Source organism: Antechinus flavipes, chromosome 3 (assembly GCF_016432865.1).
Source record: "Antechinus flavipes isolate AdamAnt ecotype Samford, QLD, Australia chromosome 3, AdamAnt_v2, whole genome shotgun sequence".
Taxonomy (NCBI): Eukaryota; Metazoa; Chordata; class Mammalia; order Dasyuromorphia; family Dasyuridae; genus Antechinus; species Antechinus flavipes.
Window position 1 is genome coordinate 242,757,582 of NC_067400.1, and position 26,649 is coordinate 242,784,230.

General features: G+C 31.3%; 1 protein-coding gene across 1 annotated transcript in view; it reads left to right on the top strand.

Moving 5' to 3' along the window:
- The window catches only part of DSCAM (DS cell adhesion molecule), an 818,605-nt gene that overhangs the window by 659,340 nt on the left and 132,616 nt on the right, over positions 1 to 26,649 (top strand). The window contains exon 16 of the mRNA XM_051990574.1: positions 23,965 to 23,981. Coding sequence (XP_051846534.1) covers positions 23,965 to 23,981 — 17 coding nt within the window. The remainder of the gene's footprint in view (positions 1 to 23,964; positions 23,982 to 26,649) is intronic.

Below are 26,649 nucleotides of genomic sequence, written 5' to 3' on the forward strand. Positions count from 1 at the left end.
ATGAACACTAATGCTCATGTGTTTCCTGCAAGCCCTATCATCAACAGAAGTCCAGTTAGGGAGGAAGTACAATTAGACAATTCCTGGGAGTGGTTATATTATGTTTTGCTGATCTTAAGGAAAAAATAGAAAGGAAGATATTGGTAGTGAAAGGAAAGGAAAATATTGGAAGTGAAAGGAAAGGAAAATTAGGTAAAATTGCAGTCAGTGTGCAAGTAGACTTCTGTACAAACAAGGAGGAAGAGAATGAGGAGAGTGACTGACACTTTTGTCCCACTCTCATTTGAACATGTCAAACAAAGGATCACACACACACAAGCATATACACATAATTAGGTATACACTCAACTAGGACAAAGGAGAGAAAGAGGAAAGGAAAGAGGAGAAATTAAAGAGAAAGTGCATTATGTGAAGGGTTAGTCCTAAGCAAAAGAAACTCTAAGGATATATAAAATGTTTATAGTTCTTTTTGAGATATCAAAGAATCTTAAGGGTGCCCAGAAATTAGAGAATGGATGAAAAAGTTAATATATATAAATGTGATGGAATTTTACTGTGTTGTCTTATTAATTTAGTGAACAATTATGATTCCAGAGGATAAATGAGGAGAGATTCTACTTACTTCCTAATAGAAAGATGGAAGAATCAAAATGAGCAATAATTTATTTAGTATGGAAATTTGTTTGAATTAACTATGCATGTCTATAATGGTTTTTGGCTCTCTTGTGTTCTCAGTACAGTGGAGGAAAAGGATGGAGCATGAAAAAGCAGATTTTTGGATAATTAATTCAATTTTTAAAAAAAAGTAACAAGCAAATCTAATGAGGGGAACACAGCATTAATTTAAAAGATTAATGAGATAAATCAATGCAAAAGAAATTAATTTAGACAAAAATAAGTTTAATAATTATAACTTTAAATTACAAAAAACCCAGTAATATCAAAATGAATAAGTAGAACCAATCTCTCTCTCTCTCTCTCTCTTTCTCTCTCTCTTTTTCTTTCTCTCTCTCTCTTTCTCTCTTTCTTTCTCTTTCTCTCTCTCTCTCTCTCTCATTGATAAATAGATATGGCAGAACAAAAATATATTTACATGTTTTATATAAACCAAATAGAACCATAATCCATAGAATAAAAACATCAAAAGAAGAAAGACATAGGCAGAATGAAAATAAAGGACTGGAATAAAATTTTACTATATAGTGGATTCCAGTGTAATAGAAGTTAAAATTATGCTATCAGACAAAATTAAAATAACAATGGATAAACCAAGAAACTATAGCATGCTTAAAATAAAATAATAACAAAGAAACATGATTAAAATTAAATGTATTTGAGGGACTTCTGGGGGCGGAGCCAAGATAGCGGAACAGGCACACATGACTCTCTAAACTCCTCTCATTGCCCTCATAACCAACTATTTAATCCAGCCTCAAAAATAACTCTTCACTGCTTAAATTCATGAAGATTAGAAGCACTACAATTTACCAGCCAAAGTCCATCTGGAAGCTCACCAAGAAAGGTTTGTCCCAAGGGTCCAGGAAGATATTAGCACAGGCAGCGAGAGGATAGGGTCCTGAACAGACCAGGGGCGGGGATGATCTCTGTGGCTAAAGAAGTTATAGAGATGACTTTGCTATAGGCTAACTGCTCTGCCTTGACCACAAAGCAGTAAACTGGCAGAGGAATTAAAGCCTAAAACAGAGGGTACTCTAAAAAACGCCAGAACCTAACGAGATCTGGCTGTAACCCCTCAAACCTGTAACTGACTCAGACAGACTTTACTGCAGCCCTGCGGCCACATCCTGCAGTTCTGGGCTTTATTTTAGGGTCTTTTTCAGAAGGTGTTCGATGAATTCTTTCAACGCCTATTTTCCCTTCTGGTTCTATTACTTCTGGGCAGTTCTCTTTGATGATTTCCTGTAAAATAGTATCTAGGCTCTTTTTTTCATCATAATTTTCTGGTAGTCCGATGATCCTCAGGTTATCTCTCCTAGATCTATTTTCCAGGTCTGTTGTTTTTCCAAGTAAATATTTGACATTTTTTTCCAGTCTTTCATTTTTTTTTTGGTTTTGCTTGACTGATTCTTGATGTCTCAATGAATCAGTCATTTCTATTTGTTCAGCTCTGATTTTTAGTGAGTTATTTTCTTCATTAGCTTTTTTTTTACTTCTTTTTGTATATGTCCAATTGAGTTGTTTTGCTCAATGGAATTTTTTTCCATTTCACTAATTTTTTTTTTAGTGAGGGAAGGAGGGCAAGAAAAAGAAAAGTATAATCTGGGGATATTAGGATGGCAGGAAATACAGAATTGGTTATTTTAACCATAAATGTGAATGGGATGAACTCTCCCATAAAGAGGAGGCAGACAGCAGACTGGATCAAAAGTCAGAACCCTACAATCTGTTATTTACAGGAAACACATTTAAAACAGGGAGATATATACAGAGTAAAGGTAAAAGGCCAGAGCAGAATCTATTATGCTTCAAGTGAAGTAAAAAAAGCAGGGGTAGCCATCCTTATCTCAGATCAAGCAAAAGCAAAGATTGATCTAATTAAAAGAGATAAGGAAAGAAACTATATCTTGCTTAAGGGTACTATAGACAATGAAGCAATATCAGTATTAAACATATATGCACCAAGTGGTATAGCATTTGACTTCCTTAAAGAGAAGTTAAGAAAGTTGTGAGAAGAAATAGACAGCAAAACTATAATAGTGGGAGATCTCAATCATGCACTCTCAGATTTAGATAAATCAAATCACAAAACAAATAAGAAATTAAAGAGGTAAATAGAATATTAGAAAAATTAGATATGATAGATCTCTGGAGAAAACTGAATGGTAACAGAAAGGAGTATACCTTCTTCTCAGCAGTTCATGGAACCTACACAAAAATTGACCATATATTAGGACATAAAGACCTCTAAATTAAATGCAGGAAGGCAGAAATAGTAAATGCTTTCTTTTCAGATCACAATGCAATAAAAACTACATTCAACAAAAAGTTAGGTGTAAATAGACCAAAAAGTAATTAGAAACTAAATAATCTCATCTTAAAGAATGATTGGGTGAAATAGCAAATTATAGACAAAATTAATAATTTCACTCAAGATAATGACAACGATGAGACATCATATCAAAATTTATGGGATGCAGCCAAAGCAGTAATAAGTGGAAATTTTATATCCTTAGAGGCTTACTTGAATAAAATAGAAAAAAGAAAAGATCAATGAATTGGGCCTGCAACTTAAAAAGTTAGAAAAAGACCAAATTAAAAACCCCCAATCAATTACTAAACTTGAAATTCTAAAATTAAAAGGAGAAATTAATAATATAGAAAGTAAAAAAAACTATTGAACTAATAAATAATACTAAGAGTTGGGTTTATGAAAAAACCAATAAAATTGATAAACCCTTGGTAAATCTGATTAGAAAAAGGAGAGAGGGAAATCAAATTGGCAGTCTTAAAAATGAAAAAGGAGAACTTTCCACTGATGAAGAGGAAATTAAAGAAATAATAAGGGGTTACTTTGCCCAACTTTATGCCAATAAATTTGATAACCTAAGAGAAATGGATGACTACCTCCAAAAATATAGGCTTCCCAGCTTATCAGAGGAGGAAGTAAATTGCTTAAATAGTCCCATTTCAGAAAAAGAAATAGAACAAGCTATTAATCAACTCCCTAAAAAAAAAATCCCTGGGACCAGATGGATTTACATGTGAATTCTACCAAACATTCAAAGAACAATTAACCCCAGTGCTTTATAAACTATTTGAAAAAATAGGGAATGAAGGAGTCCTACCAAACTCCTTTTATGATACAGACATGGTACTGATACCTAAACCAGGTAGGTTGAAAATAGAGAAAGAAAATTATAGCCCAATCTCCCTAATGAATATTGATGCTAAAATCTTAAATAAGATATTAGCAAAAAGACTACAGAAAATCATCCCCAGGATAATACACCATGATCAAGTAGGATTTATACCAGGAATGCAGGGCTGGTTCAATATTAGGAAAACTATCAGTATAATTGGCTATATTAATAATCAAATTAACAAAAACCATATGATCATCTCAATAGATGCAGAAAAAGCATTTGATAAAATCCAACATACATTCCTATTAAAAACACTTGAGAGTATAGGAATAAATGGACTTTTCCTTAAAATAATCAGTAGCATCTATTTAATACCATCAGTAAGCATCATATGTAATGGGGACAAATTGGACCATTCCCAATAAGATCAGGAGTAAAACAAGGTTGCCCACTATACCGTTACTATTTAATATCGTATTAGAAACACTAGCCTCGGCAATAAGAGTCGAGAAAGATATTAAAGGAATTAGAGTAGGCAATGAGAAAACCAAAGTATCACTCTTTGCTGATGATATGATGGGATACTTAGAGAACCCCAGAGACGCTACCAAAAAGTTATTAGAAACAATCCACACCTTCAGCAAAGTTGCAGGATATAAAATAAACCCACATAAGTCATCAGCATTCTTATATATCACTAACAAAACCCAACAGTTAGAGTTACAAAAAGAAATTCCATTTAAAGTAACTACTGATTGTATAAATATTTAGGAATCTATCTGCCAAGGGAAAATCAGAAGAAACTTTATGAGCAAAACTACAAAATACTTTCCACACAAATTAAGTCTGATCTAACCAACTGGAAAAATATTAAATGCTCTTGGATTGGGCAAGCAAATATAATAAAGATGACAATACTACCTAAATTAATCTATTTATTTAGCGCTATACCAATCAGACTCCCCAAAAACTACTTTGATGAACTAGAAAAAATAACAACAAAGTTCATATGGAAAAACAAAAGGTCAAGAATTTCAAGGGAATTAATGAAAAAAAAAATCAAGTGAAGGTGGCCTAGCTGTACCAGATCTAAAATTATATTATAAAGCAGCAGTTACTAAAAGCATCTGGTGTTGGCTATGAAATCGACTACTTGATCAATGAAACAGGTTAGGTTCAAAGGACAAAACACCCAATAACTTTAATAATATAGTGTTTGACAAACCCAAAGACACCAGTTTCTGGGATAAGAATGTATTATTTGACAAAAATTGCTGGGAAAGTTGGAAATTAGTATGGCAGAAACTAGGCATTGACCCACACTTAACACCGTACACCAAGATAAGATCAAAATGGGTTCATGACCTAGGCATAAAGAATGAGATTATAAATAAATTGGAAGAGCATAGGATAGTTTACCTCGCAGACCTGTGCAAGGGGGGGGAATTTATGACCAAAGAAGAACTAGACATCACTATTGACCACAAAATAGAAAATTTTGATTATATCAAATTGAAAAGTTTTTGTACAAATAAAACAAATGCAGACAAGATTAGAAGGGAAACAATAAACTGGGAAAACATTTTTACAGTCAAAGGTTCTGATAAAGGCCTCATTTCCAAAATATATAGAGAATTGACTCTAATTTATAAAAAATCAAACCATTCTCCAATTGATAAATGGTCAAAGGATATGAACAGACAATTCTCAGACAAACAAATTGAAACTATTTATAGACATATGAAAACATGCTCTGTTGGAGTTCAAATGTTGGAGTTTGTTCTTCTCAAAGCACAGCCGGTTTAGAGGCTTGGAGCCCTTCGGATGTCTCCAAATCCAAAGGTTCTGTCCTTCAGCCTCTGCCTCTGCTTTCTTCTGCCTCCAACCAAGACAGAGATGGAAGGTCTCTCTTATCTCCTTCTGGGCAGCCCAGCCACCAACTCTGGCGTAGCTCCACTGAAATCCGTCAAAGTGTTCTCTGCACCAGAGTCGTTCCTCTCGAGTCCAGCGCGATCAGCCAGCCAAGAGGAAAAAATGTATTCTGCCATAGATCCCTCATCGCTGGCCTTTTATCTGCCTCTTCTGAGAGAATGGGATTATGGGTTTTCTCCCATAGTGCTCTCTGGCCCAATGAGCTTTAAGGGAGGTGTAGAAAGTGTACTTTGTGAAGCTAGCATACTTGTGGACTCCAGTGAGTAAAGGTGTGAACACAAGCCTTGTCTTAATTAGTTCTACTTAGTACCTTGTTTCAGGTTCTGGCCAAAACAACTTCTTGTAAGATTAGTTCAACTCTAATTACTTAGCAGTTAGTAAGGATTCCAACAATGCTCCAAATCATTATTAATCAGAGAAATGCAAATTAAGACAACTCTGAGATACCACTACACACCAGTCAGATTGGCTAGAATGACAGGGAAAGATAATGTGGAACGTTGGAGGGGATGTGGGAAAACAGGGACACTGATACATTGTTGATGGAATTGTGAACACATCCAGCCATTCTGGAGAGCAATTTGGAACTATGCTCAAAAAGTTATCAAACTGGGCATACCCTTTGATCCAGCAGTGTTTCTACTGGGATACTAAAGAAAGGAAAGGGACTTGTATGTGCCAAAATGTTTGTGGCAGCCCTGTTTGTAGTGGCTAGAAGCTGGAAAATAAAAGGATGCCCATCAATTGGAGAATGGTTGAGTAAATTGTGGTATATGAATGTTTTGGAATATTATGGTTCTGTAAGGAATGACCAGCAGGATGAATACAGAGAGGACTGGCGAGACTTACATGAACTGATGCTAAGTGAAACGAGCAGAACCAGGAGATCATTATATACCTCAACAATGATACTGTTTGAGGATGTATCCTGAAATAAGTGGATCTCTTCGATAAAGAGAGCTTTAATTGATCAAAGATGGACAGAAGCAGCTACACCCAAAGAAAGAACACTGGGAAATGAATATAAACTGCTTGCATTTTTGTTTTTCTTCCTGGGTTATTTATACCTTCTGAATTCAATTATCCCTGTGCAACAAGAAAACTGTTCAGTTCTGCACACATATATTGTATCTAGGATATACTGTAACCTATTCAACATGTAATGGACTGCTTGCCATCTAGAGGAGGGGGTGGAGGGAGGGAGGGGAAAAATCGGAACAGAACTGAATGCAAGGGATAATGCTGTAAAAAATTACCTTGGCATGAGTTCTATCAATAAAAAGTTATTTTAAAAAAATTAAATGTATTTGCACCAAATAATGTACCATCTCAAATTATATAATAACAGTTAATAAAATTATACAAAAAGATAGTAACATAAGTATAGGAAACTCAGTTTTTTCTTTCAGAGATAACTAAATCTAAAAGAAAAAAGCAAACAAAATATATAGAACTGAGCAAACTTTGGGATAAATTATATCTGAATGGCATAGCTTCTAAAATATGTATATTAAACTATACCCACATATGTATGTATATCTATGCATCAATGATCCTTTATAATCATTGTGTTTTTATAGATAAATTACAAATAAAGATTTTTAAAAACTTAGAAATTCAAAAGTTTTAATATCATACAGTAAAAATAACGATACAGGGAACACAAGCAAAATAAAACCCTGATAATTAATGTGTGTCAAAGAATAAACTATACATATATGTGTGTGTGTATGTCTATACATACATACATACACAGATTTTATATATATATATATATATGCATATGTAGTTCCTTTTTCCTTTTTAATGATCTCTTTGGAATATGGTAATAGTAGTAGTATTGCTGGGTCAAAGACTGCATTTAATTCAAATTTAAAATTGTAATAAATGAGACGGTTAGATTTTCAATCTACTTGAACATAGTTGAAGGAAATGGAAGAAAATAGAAAAAAACTTAGAAAGCAGAATTGAATGATAATACAAAGCATAAAAGAAAAGCATTTGAAAAGAAAAGAAGCAACTCAAAAAGGAAAATGGAACATCAGGGTTGGAATCATGATCTCTGACAAAAACAAACCAAAAAATAGAATTAATTAAAAGAGATAAACAAAAACAAAATACATTTTATTGAAACATACTATAGCCAAAGAATTAATATCAATACTATACATATATGAGTCAAGTGAGAGATCATTTAGATTTTTGAAAGAAAATTCAATGAATTACAGGAAGAAATAGATACTAACACTTTAATAATGTATAATAATAAAATAATGACCAGTTTATTACTTTCAGACTAGATAAATTTATCCCAACTAATGAATAGAAAAGAAGAAATATAAAGGAAGAACCTGAATGGAATTTTAGAAAAATTGGATAAAATATACTTCTGAATGTTAGTGAACAGGAATAAAAAAGAATGCACATATTTTTCAGCTGTGCATGGAATTTCCACAAAAATTGATCTATTCTACTATACCATGAAAAATGCATTCCTAAAAATCATCATGCTATGGAAAAATCACACAACAAAACCCAAAAGACTTATGAGAAAAATGGGATTAGAAATCTAACACATAAAAACTTTTTAGCAATGTATTTTGAAAAAAAAATCCTAATAAAATAGCAGTAATTTTTATATTTGCAAAATGGTAAAGAAATATATAAATAATATAATAGTGATGGTATCAACAGCTTTGAGTTATTACTTTGTTTGTGCCCTGTTTTTTACAAAGGTCAACTAATAAAATTGGCTTGCTAAATATGAGAAGTTTACCTCAGTGGAGCACAATTTTGGAGTCAGGGACTTTGGCCATGATTTTCTACTGTACAAAAGAGCTACCCTAGAAATGGATATGAAGTTGACTTATAGAAATGGGAATAAAAGTCTTTGTAGTTTGTGAGATATTGTGAAGTTATGCAGTTTCATTTTTCTTATAGATGTATTCAAATATTAGAAAATAAAAATTTTGTATCATCATTCCTAAATACCTCATTCTCAAATAAAATTGCATTTTCAAAAAAGCACCATAGAAAAACTATTAAAAACTTTGCAAACAAATGCAAAAAAAAAGAAATACAAAAAACATTTTATGGATCATAATACAATAAAATTAGATAAACATCACAATTTAAACCCCTGAACAACATCAAATTCCTAAGTCAAATTCCTTGGAATTCTTAAAACCAAAAAAAGAAATAAACAAAAGTTACAGTAAAAAACCAATTATTAAACCAAAAAAATAAGTAACAGATTACCTTATTTGATCTAGAAAAGAAGAAAACAACCACATTATTGGTATCAAAAATGGAAAAAAAAGTGAATTTGTAACTAATGAATTATGGTACACGATATCTTTAATAACTGAGGAAACAAAGTTTCAAGCTTCTGAGCATGTTACTTTATTGGCAAGGTATGCAGTTGCACAATAAATTGGTACCAGCTTCCCTAGAAGGTACTGGACTCCAAATACAGATTTTGTACAAATTCCATTTACAGGAAAACAATAAGTTCTGGAATGAAAGCTTGTATTGTAGTTGACAGGCCAATTATGTGAATAAATTCCTTTCTCTGTCAGATCAAATCCTGTATTGTCAACAAGATTTAGTTGTGTTCTTTCATCCCCCTGAGTATAAATTAAATTATATAAAACTTTACAGGATCACAGAAATCTTATAGCTTCCATTTAGATTTAGATTAACATATCATTCAATCACTTGTTTAGCAGGATTTATTGATCAATTACTATGAGATTCTCCCTACACCCAGAAAGAACCCACAAAAATAAATAAAACCTAAAATCTGCCTTGAAGGAGTTTCAGTATCTTCCAGCTGCATAACAAAAACCTTCACTTATGGATTCTTGACAGACATAACAGTGGGGTTTCATCCACAAAGAATGTAGCCTGAAAATTCTATTTCCTGTCAAAATAATGCTCTGCCTTCCTACAATAATCAGAGTTCCCCTTTAATTTCTCTACTACCACCCCAAGGAAAAAGAAAGAAAAACATAACCCTTATAACAATACATGGTCAGGGAAACTTTGTTGTTATTCAAGAAAGTCACAATCTATACCTGTGACATCTTTATAAATTGAAGTGAAAATGTCACTTACATATTTTCCTTCTACTTTTTTGCCTAAATTCTTAATTTCATATTTATTGAGAGTATATGTTACAAATAATAAGATTCATACAAAATCTACTTCAAAGTCTATATGCCTATGAGTACTTACAATTCTTTTATGGTATTATAGCCAGAGAATAATGTCTAGGAGATTCTAGGAACCTTGAATGACATCAGAATTTGATAATAGTAGCATTTGTGTAAAGCTTTAAAATTTTCAAAGTACTTTACAAATATTATCTCATTTTAACCTCACAACACTTAGGAGTAGATGCTATTATCCCCATTTTACAGATGAGGAAACTGAAACAGACAGAGATTAAGTAATTCACTATAGCTAGTAAATGTGTAAGGTCAGATCCCAGTTTTTAGCTACCTTATCTCAGAATATATCTGGCTTCTGAAGATCAGCTTAGCTAAGTACAGAGGAAAAATGAAGAAAATATCAGTAACTACTAATCTCTAGTCATACTTTCTCATCTTTCTAAAGTAAAGGTTCTTAACTTTTTCTGTGTGTTGTAGACTCCTTAGTTAAGTGTCAAAGTCTATGTACTTTTTTTCAGAACAAAGTTTTTAAGTGCAAGAAATAAAATATTCAGAATTACAAAACAAACCTATATTGAAATAGTTGTCATACTATTAAACAAACAAATATCTCTTGTTAATAACTATTGTCTAAAATTTTCATGACAATTATCTACACGTGGAGGAAGGATATCCTTGATTAAAATATAAGAGAATGGAAAGGATTTCACAAACAATAGAATAGGTCTTCATCATTACACAATTAATTTAAAGACTATTATCTTTATGACTAAAAACATTTTTAAGAATGTTGAGGGTGAGAAAAGTATTTCACACAGCAGAGCAAAACATAGCAATATTGTTACAATCACATATATGTGTATATAAATGTAAGAACACTTATTAAAAGTTCATATTGTATACCTGATACAAGGAGATCATATGAGATTATATGATAGATATAGCCTTGTTTGTTCAGTTTTCAACATCAAAAGGAAAAACAAAGCTGCCAGAGTATGAGGAAGCACTTTTCTCACAACTGCTGCAACAAAAATGTAAGAGTTTAGAGGAAGAATCATCACTAAAACCTTTTCTTTCCATCTCATTTGATCAAATTAAGGGAGGACACATACAAACATATACACATATAAGAGTTTGGTGTCAAAATACCTTTACCCAGCAGGGTAACAACATGCTTCAAGGAAAAAAAAAAAAAAAAGGAAGAGCAAAGAGAGGAGAATGAAAGAGTAAGTAAGTTCAGGGAGGTATTATTGAGAAGCACAACAAACTCAAAATTCTAAGAATAGATTTGAGGGGAAAAGTTTAAAAAACGTAAAACTTTTGATTGAGATCTAAGTGAAGAACAGGAAAAAGGGAAAGGTGTGGAGAAGCTGATTGCAATAACCATAGAGCACTGGTACTAAACATAATCTCACAACATACTCTTTCTTTTTAAAGAAGAGATAAAGAACAAGTCAGAGAAAAAAGGACAAGTCAGAGAAAAAAGGATAAAAGAAAGAATATTTGAAAGGAATACAAATGACTAATTGTAATTGTGAATGGGAATAGGATGAACTCTATTATCAAAGAGATGACAATATATTAGAAGGAAGAACGCAACAATCCCGTTTACATTCAACAGTACTTTAAAAACATCCTTGAAACATAACAATGCACACAGTGTAAAAATAAGGAAAGCTAAGTGTCATGGTGGATAAAATGCCAGGCCTGACGACAGGGACTTATTTTCTTGAACTGAAATATAGTCTCAAAAAGTTTCCTTGTTGTGTGATCCTAGGCAAGTCATTCGACTCAGTTTGCCTCAGTTCTCTCATTTGTAAAATAAGCTAAGGGAGGAAATGGGGACCACTCCAGTATATATGCCAAGAAAACTCTAAATGGAGGATCACAAAGAATTGGACATGACAAAAAATGACTGAATAACAAAAAAATAAGATGCTGGAACAAAAAAAGTGTTTTTTAAATCAGCAATCATATCTCAAATAAAGAAACTGCAGAAATAAATGTGATTAAAAGAGAGAAATGGAAATTACATTATGCTGAAAGATATCATAGATACAGACAATGAACTGTTAACACATGTTGGAGGCAGCTCAAAGGCCACATTCTCTTAGTTAAGGTTCAATGTTGGGGTGAAAGAAAGACCTTAAAATTCATTTCATTTAACATTTAACAAAAGGAAGTTTATTTATACCCCCCAAGTCACCATATAGAAACACATCTGGTCATCAGTAAAGGATGTGAAAGACAAGAGAACTCATGAGGTCTTCTGAAATCTACCAAGTCAGAGGGGCACCAACAGTATGTGGATGTGACTTTCTATTTCTTTAATGACCAGGAAACTGAGTCAAGAAAACAGGGGTCAGTCAGATCCCAGGACTAATTCTTCTCCTTTTAAGAAAAACTAATCCCTCGGTGGAATAGAAATACTAGAAGATATTATCCCTGTTACAACATGAATGGCAAAGCCAAACAAGTTAAAAGGAGAAGAAGGTAGTAAAACTACAAAAGTAGTACAAATAATAGTGTGGAATTTTAGACAAATCTAGCAAAAAAAATACTAAAAGCTAGAGTTGAGTGGAATTTATTAAAATTACATATAATAGATCTCTGGCAATTTTTGAGGGGGGATAAAAAATACCATTTATATTTCTCAGCTGGGAATGTCATCTTTGCAAAATTTGACCTTCCATTGTTCCATAAAAATATCACAAACATAGAAAACCTTACTAATTAAAATGTAATTTTAAAAACTTATTCAATATGGAGTTTTAAAAAATAGGACAAAAAGTTCACAGGAGACCAACTTCTTCCTTAAGAGGAATCATAGAAACAATAAATAATTCCTCTCTGTATGTCTGTCTCTTCCTCTCTCTCTCTCTCTCTCTCTCTCTCTCTCTCTCTCTCTCTCTCTCTCTCTCTCTTTCTCTTTCTGTCTCTCTCTCTCTGTGTCTCTGTGTATCTTTTTTGCTTAGGCAATTGGGGTTAAGTGACTTGCCCAGGTCACATAGCTAGGAAGTATTAAGTGTCTGAGGCCAGATTTCAACTCAAGTCTTCTTGACTTCATGGCCAGTATTCTATCCATTGTGCAATCTAGCTGCCCCTTAAATAATTCCTTAAAGTTAATGACAACAAAGAAATATCATATAAAAATTTGTGAGATTTAACCAGAACTCTTCTTAAAGAAAAATTTGTAAATTTAAATACTTTCATCATTGAAAGAAAAGAATCAATGGATTGAGCATACAACTATTTAAAAAACCTAAAAAAGTCAACAAATTTGAAGATTTCAAATAAGCCTCAAAATAGAAATTCTTAAAATCAAAAGAGAGTAACAAAACCGAATGCAATAGATATGTGTGTGTATGTGTATATATATATATATATATATGTGTGTGTGTGTGTGTGTGTATATATATATATATATATATATATAATTTTTAAAAGATAGAGGAAAAACAAGTTATCAGTATCAAAAATGAAGAAAAATAAATTCACACTGAATTAATAAAAATAAAGGGAAGCTATTCAAAATTATTTTTTCCAATGATAGTCCAATAAAGCCAACACCTTTCATATATGAGTAAAACAAAACAAACCCAGAACAACAACAATAACAACAAAAAAAAAAAAAAAAAAAAAACAGAAAGTTTAAAATGACTCAGTCTCAGGTAAAAATAAATTTTAAAATGAGTTTCCAAAGCTAAAAATAATTTGCATGTATTTACAGAGCACTTCTGTTTAATATTCAAAACATAACTAACTCCAGTATTACATTAAGAATTTAGAAAAAGAGGAAAACAAGATCCTACCAATTTTTTTATATGATGCCAATATGCTCTTTAAATCTAAATGATGGGGAAAAAAGAGAAAGAAAATTTATAAATACAATATGTATATTACATATATAATATATAAATAGGGAAAATACTATATTTACAGTGAATATTGATGTAAAAAGTTTAAATAAAATAATAGCAAATAAGCCATGACATTTAAAATGTTATATACCATGACCAGGTTAGATTGCTATGGCAAGGTTATTTCAGATTCAAGAAAGTTCTCAACATAAGATGAAATGTTAATAAAAAGAAAAATAAAAATTATAAGATTACATCAGTATATAAAGTTTAGTTTAGATTTTCTTCAAAATATAACAATTTTGTTTATAATATAACTGAAAACAGAAATAAATGGACCTTTACTTATATGAGAAGTAGTATCTCTCTAAGTGCAAGGTTCATAATGGTAGTAGTATAATGAGTATAAATTAGAGATTTTTCCAGTAAGATTAAGAATAAAGCATTTTAGGTAATCCATATAACATACACATACATATATATAACATATATAAAATATATAACATACATAAAATCATTCACATTTTTGTGTAGTTATCAACAATTCTGTCTAAACTAATCACAAGATGTCTATGATATTAAGGAGACTCTCAACATATATATATGCATATGTATGTATACATATATATGTATGTGTATGGGGCAAGGTGGAGGAATACAAGTATAAGAGATTTTATGGAATTAAGACAAGTAAATAATCGAATAATATAAATTGCTCATGGGTAAAATAAATATCATAAAAATGTCAATACTACAGAAATTAATTTTAAAATTCAATATCATAGCAATGAAACTACCAAGTAATTGCTTTATAGAGTCAGAAAAAATAACAAAATTCATCTAAAGGAACAAAAAAATTAAGATTCTCAAAGGAAATAACAAAAAAGATTTGAAGGAAGGAGGCTTCAAAGCAACATATCTAAAAGAGTAAACAGTAAATTAATTATTAAAACTATTCAGTACTGGCAAAAATAAATAAAGTGTCTCATCATTGGAATAAAATTAAATACAGAGAAAGAAATTAAATCAGTAGTCTTTATATTAGATTAAGTATTCCAATTACTAGGTAAAAATTCATCTTTTGATACAAATAATGCTGAGAAAACTGGAAAGCAATTTGGCAGAAAGTGATTTTTCATCAACTTTCTCTAATAAAGGTCTTTCTTTTTGGTAAGGGTTAGATATATACATATGTATATATATTACATATACACATATAAGAGAGACAGAGACAGAGACAGAAGGATAAAGATAGAGAGTCTTTCTTTGATATCTTTGGGAATAAATGTCTAGTAGCTATAAGACTGCCAAAGTTTACTTGCTTATAAAGCTTAGTTCCACATTGTTTGACAAAATAATTGGACTAATTTACAACTCAACTCAGAGCCCTTCCAAAATTTGTCCAATATTTTGTTCTGTCAATTCCTATCACCCAAACTTCTTCTAAATCATTTCTTCCATCATTCATTATTGAACAACAATTTTGTGATTATTGCATATGTTTACTATAATTTGTTCAACTATGTTGTCTTGTCTAAGCGGTATTTTAAAGTACCCTCCTTATAGTCTAGTACCTATTTTCCATTTCATTTATTTTAACCACTGATCAGGAGCAATAAGGTCAATTAGCTATCTTCTCTAAGGTACTGTCCTCTTTCCCCATATCCCTTCCTTCAACTACTGAATTTTGTTTTTCTACACTAAGCTATTGTGTATTCATCTCTCATTTGTCCTTTTCAGATGTGTCAGACTCATTTCACTCTCCCTCTTTCCTCTGTTTGTATACTTTTCTTTTCATGAATCCCAATTATTAAAAATAACAAATTTTATCACTTTCTTCTGCTATCTACAGTAGTGCTTCAAACTTTTGCCCTCCTTTTTCTTTCCCCCTTTAAATTATTCAGAATGGCCAAAACCAATTGATGGACATCTTTTTTGATTTTTTCCTGCCCCAAAATAGGTGCTATAGTTATATAACATAGGATATTTTTAATCTTTCTTGGATCTCTGTTAAATATAGAATCATGAATAATATAGTTTAGTCACAAGACATTCACTCTGTAGTAATCTTTTTGTATAATTCCCAGTTGTTTCCCAGAATGGTTGTACTTATTCTTTCAATCCTTCCAAAATTTGCAGTATTCCGTCTTTATCATGCAATACCTCCCAGTAGCTCTATTTCACTTATTTAGATCCATTTGTACCTTTTGAAGACACTGAGGTTCTGAAAGGACATTGGTTTCTTTTTATCCTATTAGAATGTTAGCACTTCATTATTTGATCCTGCTAATTGATTTTAAAAAGTTCTTTTCCCAGTTTCTCTTGACTTCTGATCATACCTAAATTTTCTTGCTCAACTCTAGTTTTTTGGGTTTTATTCATCAGGAATACTTTAAAACTTTCTATTCAATAAAGGCTCTTTTTTTTTCCTCTGTGGGATTAAATAAGCCATTCTTGATTGTAAACTTGTGTCTTTTGGATTTTGGAATATTACATCCCAAGATCTCTCCTTTTTTAGTAAAAGTTGTATGTTCTTAGGGATTCCTTGTGTTTCTTGATAAATAAATCATTTCTTTTTGATACTTGCCATATTACTTCTTTGACATGGGACCTCTAAATTATGGCCATGACATTCCAAGTTGAGACTTTTTCTTTCAGCATTTTTTTCAGATAATAATGGTCATTTTTATTTTGATCTATGGTTCTAATAAATCTGGAAAGATTTTTTAATTAAAAAATATTTTTGATATTTAATTTGAAATTTTAATGAAATGTATGACCTTGGGAAAAATCAAGAAAATAAATATTTTCCATATAGGAAGACATAAAATGATAATTTTATATGAAACCATAAATCTCATTACTTGAGCATATTTTTAAAGTATACATTCAAAAATATATACAATCTAAAAGTTAGCTCCACACCTGCCTTGTTTATTTGTCCTATACTCTGAACCTTTCTAGCTTATTTTTCTTTCTTTAAAAAATAATTTTAAGGAATCTCATTTTCATACATCACCAAATTTCTCTCAATATCCCTTCTCCATCCAGAGATATCCCATATATCAATAAAGTTTAAAAAAAAAAGAAAGAAAAAGAGGTTGAAGGGAAAAAATTCAGAAAACCAATGAATAAGGTTTTAAAAACTCTGAAAATACATGTAAAATACCCACAGATTTGCTGCCCCAGGAAAGGAAAGGGCTCAATATGTTTTCTTTTATGCTTTTTCTTTGTGATTACTCAATATTTTCTTGCCTAACTTTCCTCATTTGTAAAATAATAATAGCATCCATTTTTCAAGATCTTTGTAAGGATCAAATGAAATCATTTTTATAAAGCTCTAAGCAAAGTTCCTGGCACATAGAAAGTACTCCATTATTCCCTTTCCCCTTATCCCTTATTTGGTTAAGAATACATCTCCATCCCATATCTTGACAGGTATTGGTCCATTTCTCTTCTCATTTTTTAGTATGATCTTTAATAATAAGGTCACATCCATTTTGAATTTATTGTAGAATATATAAGATGTTGGTATAACCCTAATTTCCATCAGTCTATTTTCTAGTTTTTCTGGTAGTCTTTCTTAAATAACTTTATATTCTCTGGCTTTTTGAACACTGGGTTATTGAGTTTTATTTTTTCTGATACTCTTTGTCTATTCTATTGTACTACTCTTTGTCTATTCTGTTGTACTAATCTAGCTTTCTTTTTTTTTCACATTACTATAAAATTACTGTGAAGAAAGCTGTTTTGTAATATAGTTAGAGATTTGGAAGTCCTGCTCTCCTTCTCTTCTTCATCCCTTATGTTAACATTGTTGACATTTTGTTCCTCCAAAAGAATGTTATTATTATTTTATTAAGTTCTATAAAATAACTCTTTGATAATTTTATTCACATAGTATTAAAACTATAAGTTAATTTGGGTGGCATTGTCATTTGTATTTTTTTGGAAAGGCCCAACCATGGATACAGAATGTTCCTTCATTATTTAAGTAGTTTTTATTTCTTTAAGGAGCACTTTTGTAATTGAATCTGTCTAAATATTTTCTACTTTATTGAAGATCCTCAAATATTTTACTAATTTTGTATGTTGAATAGTATTTCCCTTTCTATTACTGTTTCTTGGGTTTTGTCATTACCAAATAAAAATACTATTGATTTGGAGGAATTATTTTTGTAGACAGCAATTTTGATGAATGTATTGCCTCTAATAATATCCTTTTTATATTAGTTCTTTTTCAATATTTTATTTTTCTAGTTACATATAAAACAAATTTTTTATACTTGTTTTCCAAACTTTGAGTTATAGATTCTCCCTCTTCCAGCCATACCACTCCTTCCATTGAGAAGGCATATGTGAAGTTATGCAAAACATTTCTATAAAAATCATGGTGCAGAAGAAAACATAGACTCCCCTTCCAAAAAAATCTTCAAGAAAAATAAAGTTAAAATGTGTTTCAATTTCTATTTAGATACATCAGTTTTTTCTCTAGGTACAAATAGAATTTTTCGTCATAAGTCCTTCAGAGTAGTCTTGAATAGTATTATATACTATTATATAATATATGTTATATAATAGTAGTATTGCTAAAAATAGCAAAGTCAGGGGCAGCTTGGTGGCACAATGGATAGAGCACCAGCCCTGAAATCAGAAGGACCTGAGTTCAAATCTGGTCTCAGACACTTAACACTTCTTAGCTATGTGATCCTGGGCAAGTAATTTAACCCCAATTACCTCAGAGAGAGAGAATATTTCACTTTGCATGAGCTTATGGAGGATTTTCCAAGTTTTTCTAAGAGCATCCCAGTCATCGTTTCTTAAATAAAAATATCATTCCATTATAATCACATATTATAATTTATTCAATAATTATCCAATTAATGGGCACACCCTCAATTTCCAATTCTTTGCCCTGAGAAAAGAGCTGATATAAATAGTTTTACTTTTTAAAATTTCTTTTTGGGATACATATCTAGTAATGGTAATGTTGGATCAAAGGTTACACATTATTTTATAGTCCTATATGTCTTTTGATCATTTAACACTTGGAAATAGCTCCTTTTTTTATAAATTTGACTCAGTTTGTAAACATTTGAGAAATGATTCCTTCATCAGAGAAATTTATTTCAAAATTATTTTTCTATTTAATTGATAATTATATCCCCCTACCAAATTTATTCTATTCTCTCTCTCCTTTCATCCTAACCCCTTTAAAAGTGTTTTGCCACTGATCACTCTACCAATATTCCCTTTATTCTAGCACCTTATCCCCTTCTCTTATCTCCTTACCCTCCTGCTTTCCTGAAAGGGAGGATAAATTTCTATATGCATATTGGAGTGTATGTGTTATTTCTTCTTTTAGTCAATTCTGATAAGAGAAAGATTCCTTCACTTCCCCTCCCCCCCATTCTCTCTTCTAATCCACTGTAAAAGTTTTTTTCTTGTCTTTTTTGTGACAGATAATCTTTTTCCATTCTATCTCTTCCTTTCCCTTTCTTCAAGTACATTTCTCTCTCACCTTTAATCTTGTTTTTAAGATACTTTCCCTTTATATTCGATTCACAGCTATGCCCTTTATATATATGTGTGTGTGTGTACATATATTCCCTCTCATTGTCATAATTTAAAAGTTCTTATGAGTTATAAATATCAACTTCCTATGTAGTAATAAAAACAAATTAACCTATATTAAGTCCCTTATGATTTCCCTTCCTTAATCCCTTATTCTTTCCCTGGATCCTTCTTTGATCATTAAATTTTCTATTCATTTCTGTTCTTTGCATCAAGTCCTTTATTTTATTGAATATCAATCTTTTCCCCTGAAGGATTATAGATAGATAGGTGAATCTTGGTTGAAATCCTAGCTCTGTTTCTCTCCAGAACAATCTATTCCAAGTTCTCAGATTCTTTAATGTAGAAGCTGCTAAATCTTGTATTATCCTGATTATAGCTCCACTATATTAGACTTTCTGAATGCTTGCAATATTTTCTCCTTGTCCTAAGAGTCCTGGAATCTGTCTATAATATGCCTAAGTGTGTACTTAGGATCTCTTTCAAAAGGTAATTGGTGGATTCTTTCCATTTCTGAATTACTCTCTATTTCTAGAATATCAGGACAGTTATCCTTTATATTTTCTTGCAAGGCAATGTCTAGGTTCTGTTGTTAATAATGGTTTTCAGGTAGACAATGAATTTTTTTAAAATTTTATTAAAGTTTTTTATTTATAAAACATATGCATGGGTAATTTTTCAGCATTGACCCTTGCAAAACCTTCTATTCCAAATTTCTCCCTTTTCCCCCATCTCCTCCCCTAGATTGCAGGTATTCCAATACATGTTAAATGTGTTAAAATATATGTTAAATCCAATATATTTATACATATGTATATAATTATCTTGCTGCAGAAGAAAAAAATGGATCAAAAAGGAAAAAAAACTGAGAAAGTAAACAAAATGCAAGCAAACAACAAAACAAAGAGTGAAAATGTTATATTGTGGTACACACTCAGTACCCACAGTCCTCTCTCTAGATATTCATGGCTCTTTTCATCACTGAACAATTGGAACTGGTTTAAATCATCTCATTGTTGAAGAGAACTATGTCCATTAGAATTGATCATTGTATAGTCTTATTGTTGCCGTGTATAATGATCTCCTGGTTCTGCTCATTTAACTTAAATTCAGTTCATGTAAGTCTCTCCAGACCTTTCTGAAATCATCCTGCTGATCGTTTCTTACAGAACAATAATATTCCATAACATTCATATATCATATTTTATTCAGCCATTCTCCAATTGAAGGGCATCCATTCAGTTTCCAGTTTCTTGCCACTACAAAAAAGGCTGCCACAAACATTTTTGCACATGTGGGTCCCTTTCCTTCCTTTAAGAGTCCTTTGGAATATAAGCCTAATAGAAACGCTGATAAATCAAAAGGTATGCACAGTTTGATAACTTTTTGAGCATAGTTCCAGATTGCTCTCCAGAATGGTTGGATCCTTTCATAGTTCCACCACAATGTATTAGTGTCCCAGTTTTCCCACATCTCCTCCAATATTCATCATTATCTTTTCCTGTCATCTTATCCAATCTGAGAGGTATGTAGTGGTATCTCAGAGTTGTCTTAAATTGCCTTTCTCTGATCAACAGTGATTTGGAATACCTTTTCATATGACAAGAAATAGTTTCAATTTCTTCATCTGAAAATTGTCTGTTTGTATCCTTTGACCATTTATCAGTTGGAGAATGGCTTGAATTCTCATAAATTTGAGTCACTTCTCTATATATTTTAGAAATGAGGCCTTTATTAGAACCCACAAATGCAAAAATGTTTTCCCAGTTTATTGCTTCCCTTCTAATCTTGTCTGCATTAGCTTTATTTGTACAATTTTTTTTAAACAATATAATCAAAATTATCAATGTTGTGATCAATAATGATCTCTAGTTTTTCTTTGGTCACAAATTCCTTCATTCCCCACAGATCTGAGGTAAACTATCCTATGTTCTTCTAATTTGTTTATAATATCATTCTTTATGTCTAGATTATAAACCCATTTAGATCCTATGTTGATATATGGGGTTATGTGTGGGTCATTGCCTAGTTTCTGCCATACGACTTTCCAATTTTCCCAGCAGTTTTTGTCACATAGTGAATACTTATCCCAAAATCTGGGGTCTTTGGGTTTTAGACCAATAATTTTTAAATTATCTCTGCTGGATCTATTTTTTAGATCAGTTGTTTTTCCAAAGAGGTATTTTACTTTTTTTTTTTGCTTAATTGTATCTTGATTTATTATAGAGTCATTAGCTTCCATTTGGCCAATTCTAATTTTTAAGGGATTATTTTCCTCAGTAATTTTGTACCTCTTTTCCCATTTGGCCAATTTTGCTTTTTAACATATTCTCCTTGTTAGCTTTGTGTATGTCTTTTTGCATTGCTCTTATATTACTTCCTATTTTCTTTTACTTCTCTTACTTTCTTTTCAAAATCTTTTTTGAGGACTTCTGTGCCTGAGACCAATTCTTATTTTACTTTGAGGCTTTGGAGGTAGGAGCTTTGACTTCATTATCTTCTTCTGAGTGTGTATTTTCATCTTCCTTGTGACCATAGTAACTTTTTATGGTCAGAATCTTTTTCTGTTGTTTACTCATTTTCTCAGCCTGTTATTCAGTGTTTAACTCTTTATTAAAGAAACGTTTTCTTTAGTTGGTGGAGGGAACACTGCCCAAGATTCCAGGCTTTTGTGCAAAAAAACAAAACAAACAAAAAAAAAACTGAGTATGGGTAAAGCAATAGCATCTCCTTTTTATGCAAGCAAAGAAACACATGTAATTTCCTTCTGACCAGTTGTTCACTCACATTAACTATGGACTGAGAACTCCAGAACCCAGTGACATTACTGCTGTTGCTGCTACTGCATTCACAGATGATTCAGTGGCTTCCCAACCCCATCCCTCCCTTGCTAGTATCAGGGCTGTATTGATATAGCCTGTTCAAAAACTAATCTCCAGTCTCATCCTGGTACAATAGACCTTTCCTGCTAAACTTCTAAGTTGTTTTTGAATTTAAAAAATTGTTCCATTCTGTCTTTTTGTGGGTTCTGATGCTCTTGGGAAACAGCTTGGGTGAGTCCCTGCCTTTACTCTGCCATTTTGGCTCTACCTCTTCTCTATTATTTCTTAGTGAATTACGATATAATTGGCAAAGGAGAATGGTTTTACTTTCTTCTTACTCATTTTCATGCCTTTAATTTAATCTTTCTACTATCTTTTTGTTATTATTTCTGCCTACTGTCAACATTTCTAGAAATATGAAATAATAGTGGAGCATATGGCCATCCTTGTTTTACTCCTGTATGATTTTGGGAAACTTATGGTATAACCCCATTTAATGTTACTTTTGCTTCAGTTTTAAATAGACATTCTTTTTAGCACTTTTAAAAGTTCTTTTCTGCCTATAGTTTGTAGGATTTTTATTTTTTAAAATGTTATACTTCATCAAATGTATTTTTTGGATGGATTTTCATAATCATGTAATTTGAGTTTTTTGGTTTGTTTTTAATGTGAAAAATAATTATTTTCTCAAGATTGAACCATCCTGAAAAATACCTGATATAAATCCAATTTGGTCATAATTAATGATTTCTAGGATCAATTACTATAGTCTGCTTAACAGGATTTTATTTAATTCAGTTCATTAATTCATTGATCCCTAGTTCTTTTTTGCTTTGCTTTTCCCTGGGAAAAAAGCATTGGGACTTCTCTAGTATTTTCTTTCTCAACTTTTTTGAGAATAATTTCTGTACTATTGGTACTAATTATTATTTAAATATTTGATAGGATTTTCCTATAAATCCAGAAATTCCTCTCCATCCCTTATTTCCTTTTTTGATAGACTTTTTAATGTGATATGGATATTTTATAATATTTTAACTAGTCCTCTTTTAAGACCTGATTCTTAAGGTCTCTTTCCTTGATTTTTTTCCCACTTTACATGTTTTTGAATTTAATTTTATACATTTTACCTGCTTTTTAATCTTTTGTTCTAGTCTAATATTTTTGATATCTCAAGGAATCATTGATTTATGCTGTGTTTACTCTGGCTTAAAATATTCTATTCTTTGAGTAAGCTCTATCATTTTCTCTCAGAAGGTATTTTTATCCTTCTAATTCCTCAAATTTTTAAATATAAAAACTATGTTTGCTTTTCCACTGAACAAAAATTTATCTTTTCTCTATCCCTACTCTCCCTCTCATTAAAACTTAAAACCAAAATAAAACAAAACATTTAAAAATTAGTATTATCAAAGCAAATAAATTCTTATGTTAGCCATGTCCCAAAAATGTATCTCATTTTGTGATCTTAGTCTATTATTTCTCTGTATTAGAAAAACTCTGTTTCTATCATAACTACCTCTTAATTTTTCTATCCCAATGCTTTAACCCCTTCTTCATATTTTTCTACATGTTTGTGTATATGTATGTGTCTACACATTTCCCATACAATCACTCTGAAGATATAAAAATAAAAATTATTAAAAATAAAAGTGTCACTTTCTAACTGACCTTCTAAAATTCTAAAAAACAAAAAACAAAAAGCAAGTTAGTGTAGGTTCCAAATCAGGCTATCAACAAGTAAAATTTTTAATCAAACTTGAATGCATTATCCATGCAGTACAAGGGTTGAAACAGGTAAACTGAGGCACAAAGTTCCAATCATAAATAATTTAATTGGTAAAGTATTAATTTACTATTAAAAAGGATCTCAGTTTCCTCAGTAAGCTGAGATTCTGAATGAGAATAATGTTCTTTCATATGTTTTAGGGAGTACAGAACAAAGAACAGAACAATATATGTGACATTGTGCCATAACTGAGACACAGAGTACAACATGATTGGATGAAAATTTGATGATGAAGGCTAGCAACAACTTCTTCCTTCTTTCCTGTGGTCAAGAAGAATTCATTATTTACGTTTACCTGCAAGATTATGGTGGAAAGCATGGTGGTTTAAAATTACTAAACCTAACTTCAATGTGTTCACATGCATCCCCCAAGACTAGCAAAATTCCTTGAAGCAAGAGTTAATCAGTATTTACAAAGAGAACTGAGTTAGTAAAATTAATCCATTTCAAACCATCTGAATCTATGAAGTAAGTTCAGAGATAAAGAACCATGACATAAGACAATTACAGCACCAAAATCAATAAAACAACAACAACAAAAATATGAAATCAACATTGATCATTTCAGTAGTAGTATATGAGGTAGCAGTCCTTTGCTACTATCATTTTGGATTGGATTAGTAAATATATTCAGACTTATGGGAAATTTCCTGGGTCGAAAGATTTTAAATGCTTATCAAAGATAATCAGTGATATACTTTTATTTGTGTTTTTTTCTTTTCAGCAATATAAATTTATAACATAATTTCAAAGTGATCTAATTTAAGATTCATGAACTACCTATTTTCATGCAGCTGTAAAAATTCTCACCAAAACTGATATAGATATATATATTTATTTGTTCATACATATATACATATCACACATACATATCCATAAGAAGACATATTTGGAATTGGAATAGCCTTAAAAGTTGAAGCTCAGGGAGTTCCACAGCATTACACATACAAAATTATGTATTTAAGCCCACGTTGCCAAATTCCAAATCCAGTACTCTTTCTGATCATTTCTCTGTGCTGTACTGTCTCCCATATATGTTCAGTGTATTTTCTTCTCTAATAAAAAGCAAACTTGAAGATAAAAATTTATATTAATTAACTTCTAAGGTTGGGAATAGAACCTATTTCACTCACCAGACTACCCAGATGGTAAGCTATTACTAACAGCTGGTTAATTCTCTAGTTTTCTGGAAATTGGTTATTATGTCTTTATGTTTTTTGTACTTTTTGACAGATTACTATTAGAATTAGTATGTTAACAGTGCCTAGACTTTCTATTTCAGTTTCTGGAAAAAACAAATACATGAAATTAAACTTTGTGAAATTTGTTAGCTAGCTTTTTATTATATAAAACATTTCATGTACCATACCTGTCAAATGCAAATACTTCCCCTCCCCCCAAAAAAAAAACCCTTAAAGATTTTAATAATAATTTTTGAAACATGAATAATGTGCAATTTGAAAAACAAATTTTTAAAAGCACATGAAATAAGGGCTAAAAATATCATTATTTATTTGTATTCTGTTATAGGAAACAATATGTTGATTCCAGTGATTGTCAATGACCCATATAATATATAAGATTATTTTGAAATCCAAATTCCATGATCTATTCATTTCAAAGTGCAGGTGTATTTTGTGTTCTTCAAATGTACATTAAAGAGTTTCCAGTTATTACTACTCTCAAAAAATCTAACCTTGTTTAAAATTCTTCTTTTTAGTAATTAATCTAGTATGAAAAATAACAGGAAACTTTTGAGTCTTAGATGAGATAACAAAGTAATTCCTCACCTCCTCCCCATACATAACTTTTCTACCTTTGTTAGTGATTTTACTCATTCTCTCAGGCTTAAAAGCTTAGAATCACCTTTGATACTTTATTCTCTCCTTCTACATACTTGCTTTGCTGTCTATTCCAATATTTTCTACCCTGTAATATATTTGAGTTTGTCTTTACCCCACCTAAGTCACTTTGGTCATGGCACTCATTTCATCTAAAATATATAATCCCCTCCTCTTGCAACTAGTTCATTCTGAATATTGTTGCCAGAATAATCTTTCTAATATGCTAATATGGTTGTTTTACTCATATATCCAAAAAAAAGTAAATATGTGTGTGTGTGTGTGTGTGTGTGTGTGTGTGTGTGAGAGAGAGAGAGAGAGAGAGAGAGAGAGAGAGAGAGAGAGAGATCATTTAAAACCCTCTGCAATCTGTCTACAACTAATTGCTCAATCTTATTTTGAATCACTTATTTTCATGCAGTTCTCTTCATGGAATGCATTCTCTTCATTACAAACTGGATAACTCTGTTTCTCCTGATTTTGTTCTATTCCTCCTTGCCTTGACATCTGGAGTATCTTTTGTTACCTAGCTAATAAGAAATAAGAGATATAGTTTTCCTGAAAGACAAGTATTATTCATATATTCTAAGTTATGAACTTAGTTCATAACTCTTTGAATTTGGTATACTGGACAAAGCTCTAATTACCCAACTCTTACTATAACTCAGCAGTTTTGTTTAATGTATTTTTAGATTCCCCAGGACCAACAGTATATAGTTCATTGCTTAATTAATGTTGAAGTGAAATACATTATTCTGTATCATACTGGTTGGACTACATTAAACAGTATCTGTCTAAATGCTCATAATATGAAAATATGTATTACTTTTATTCA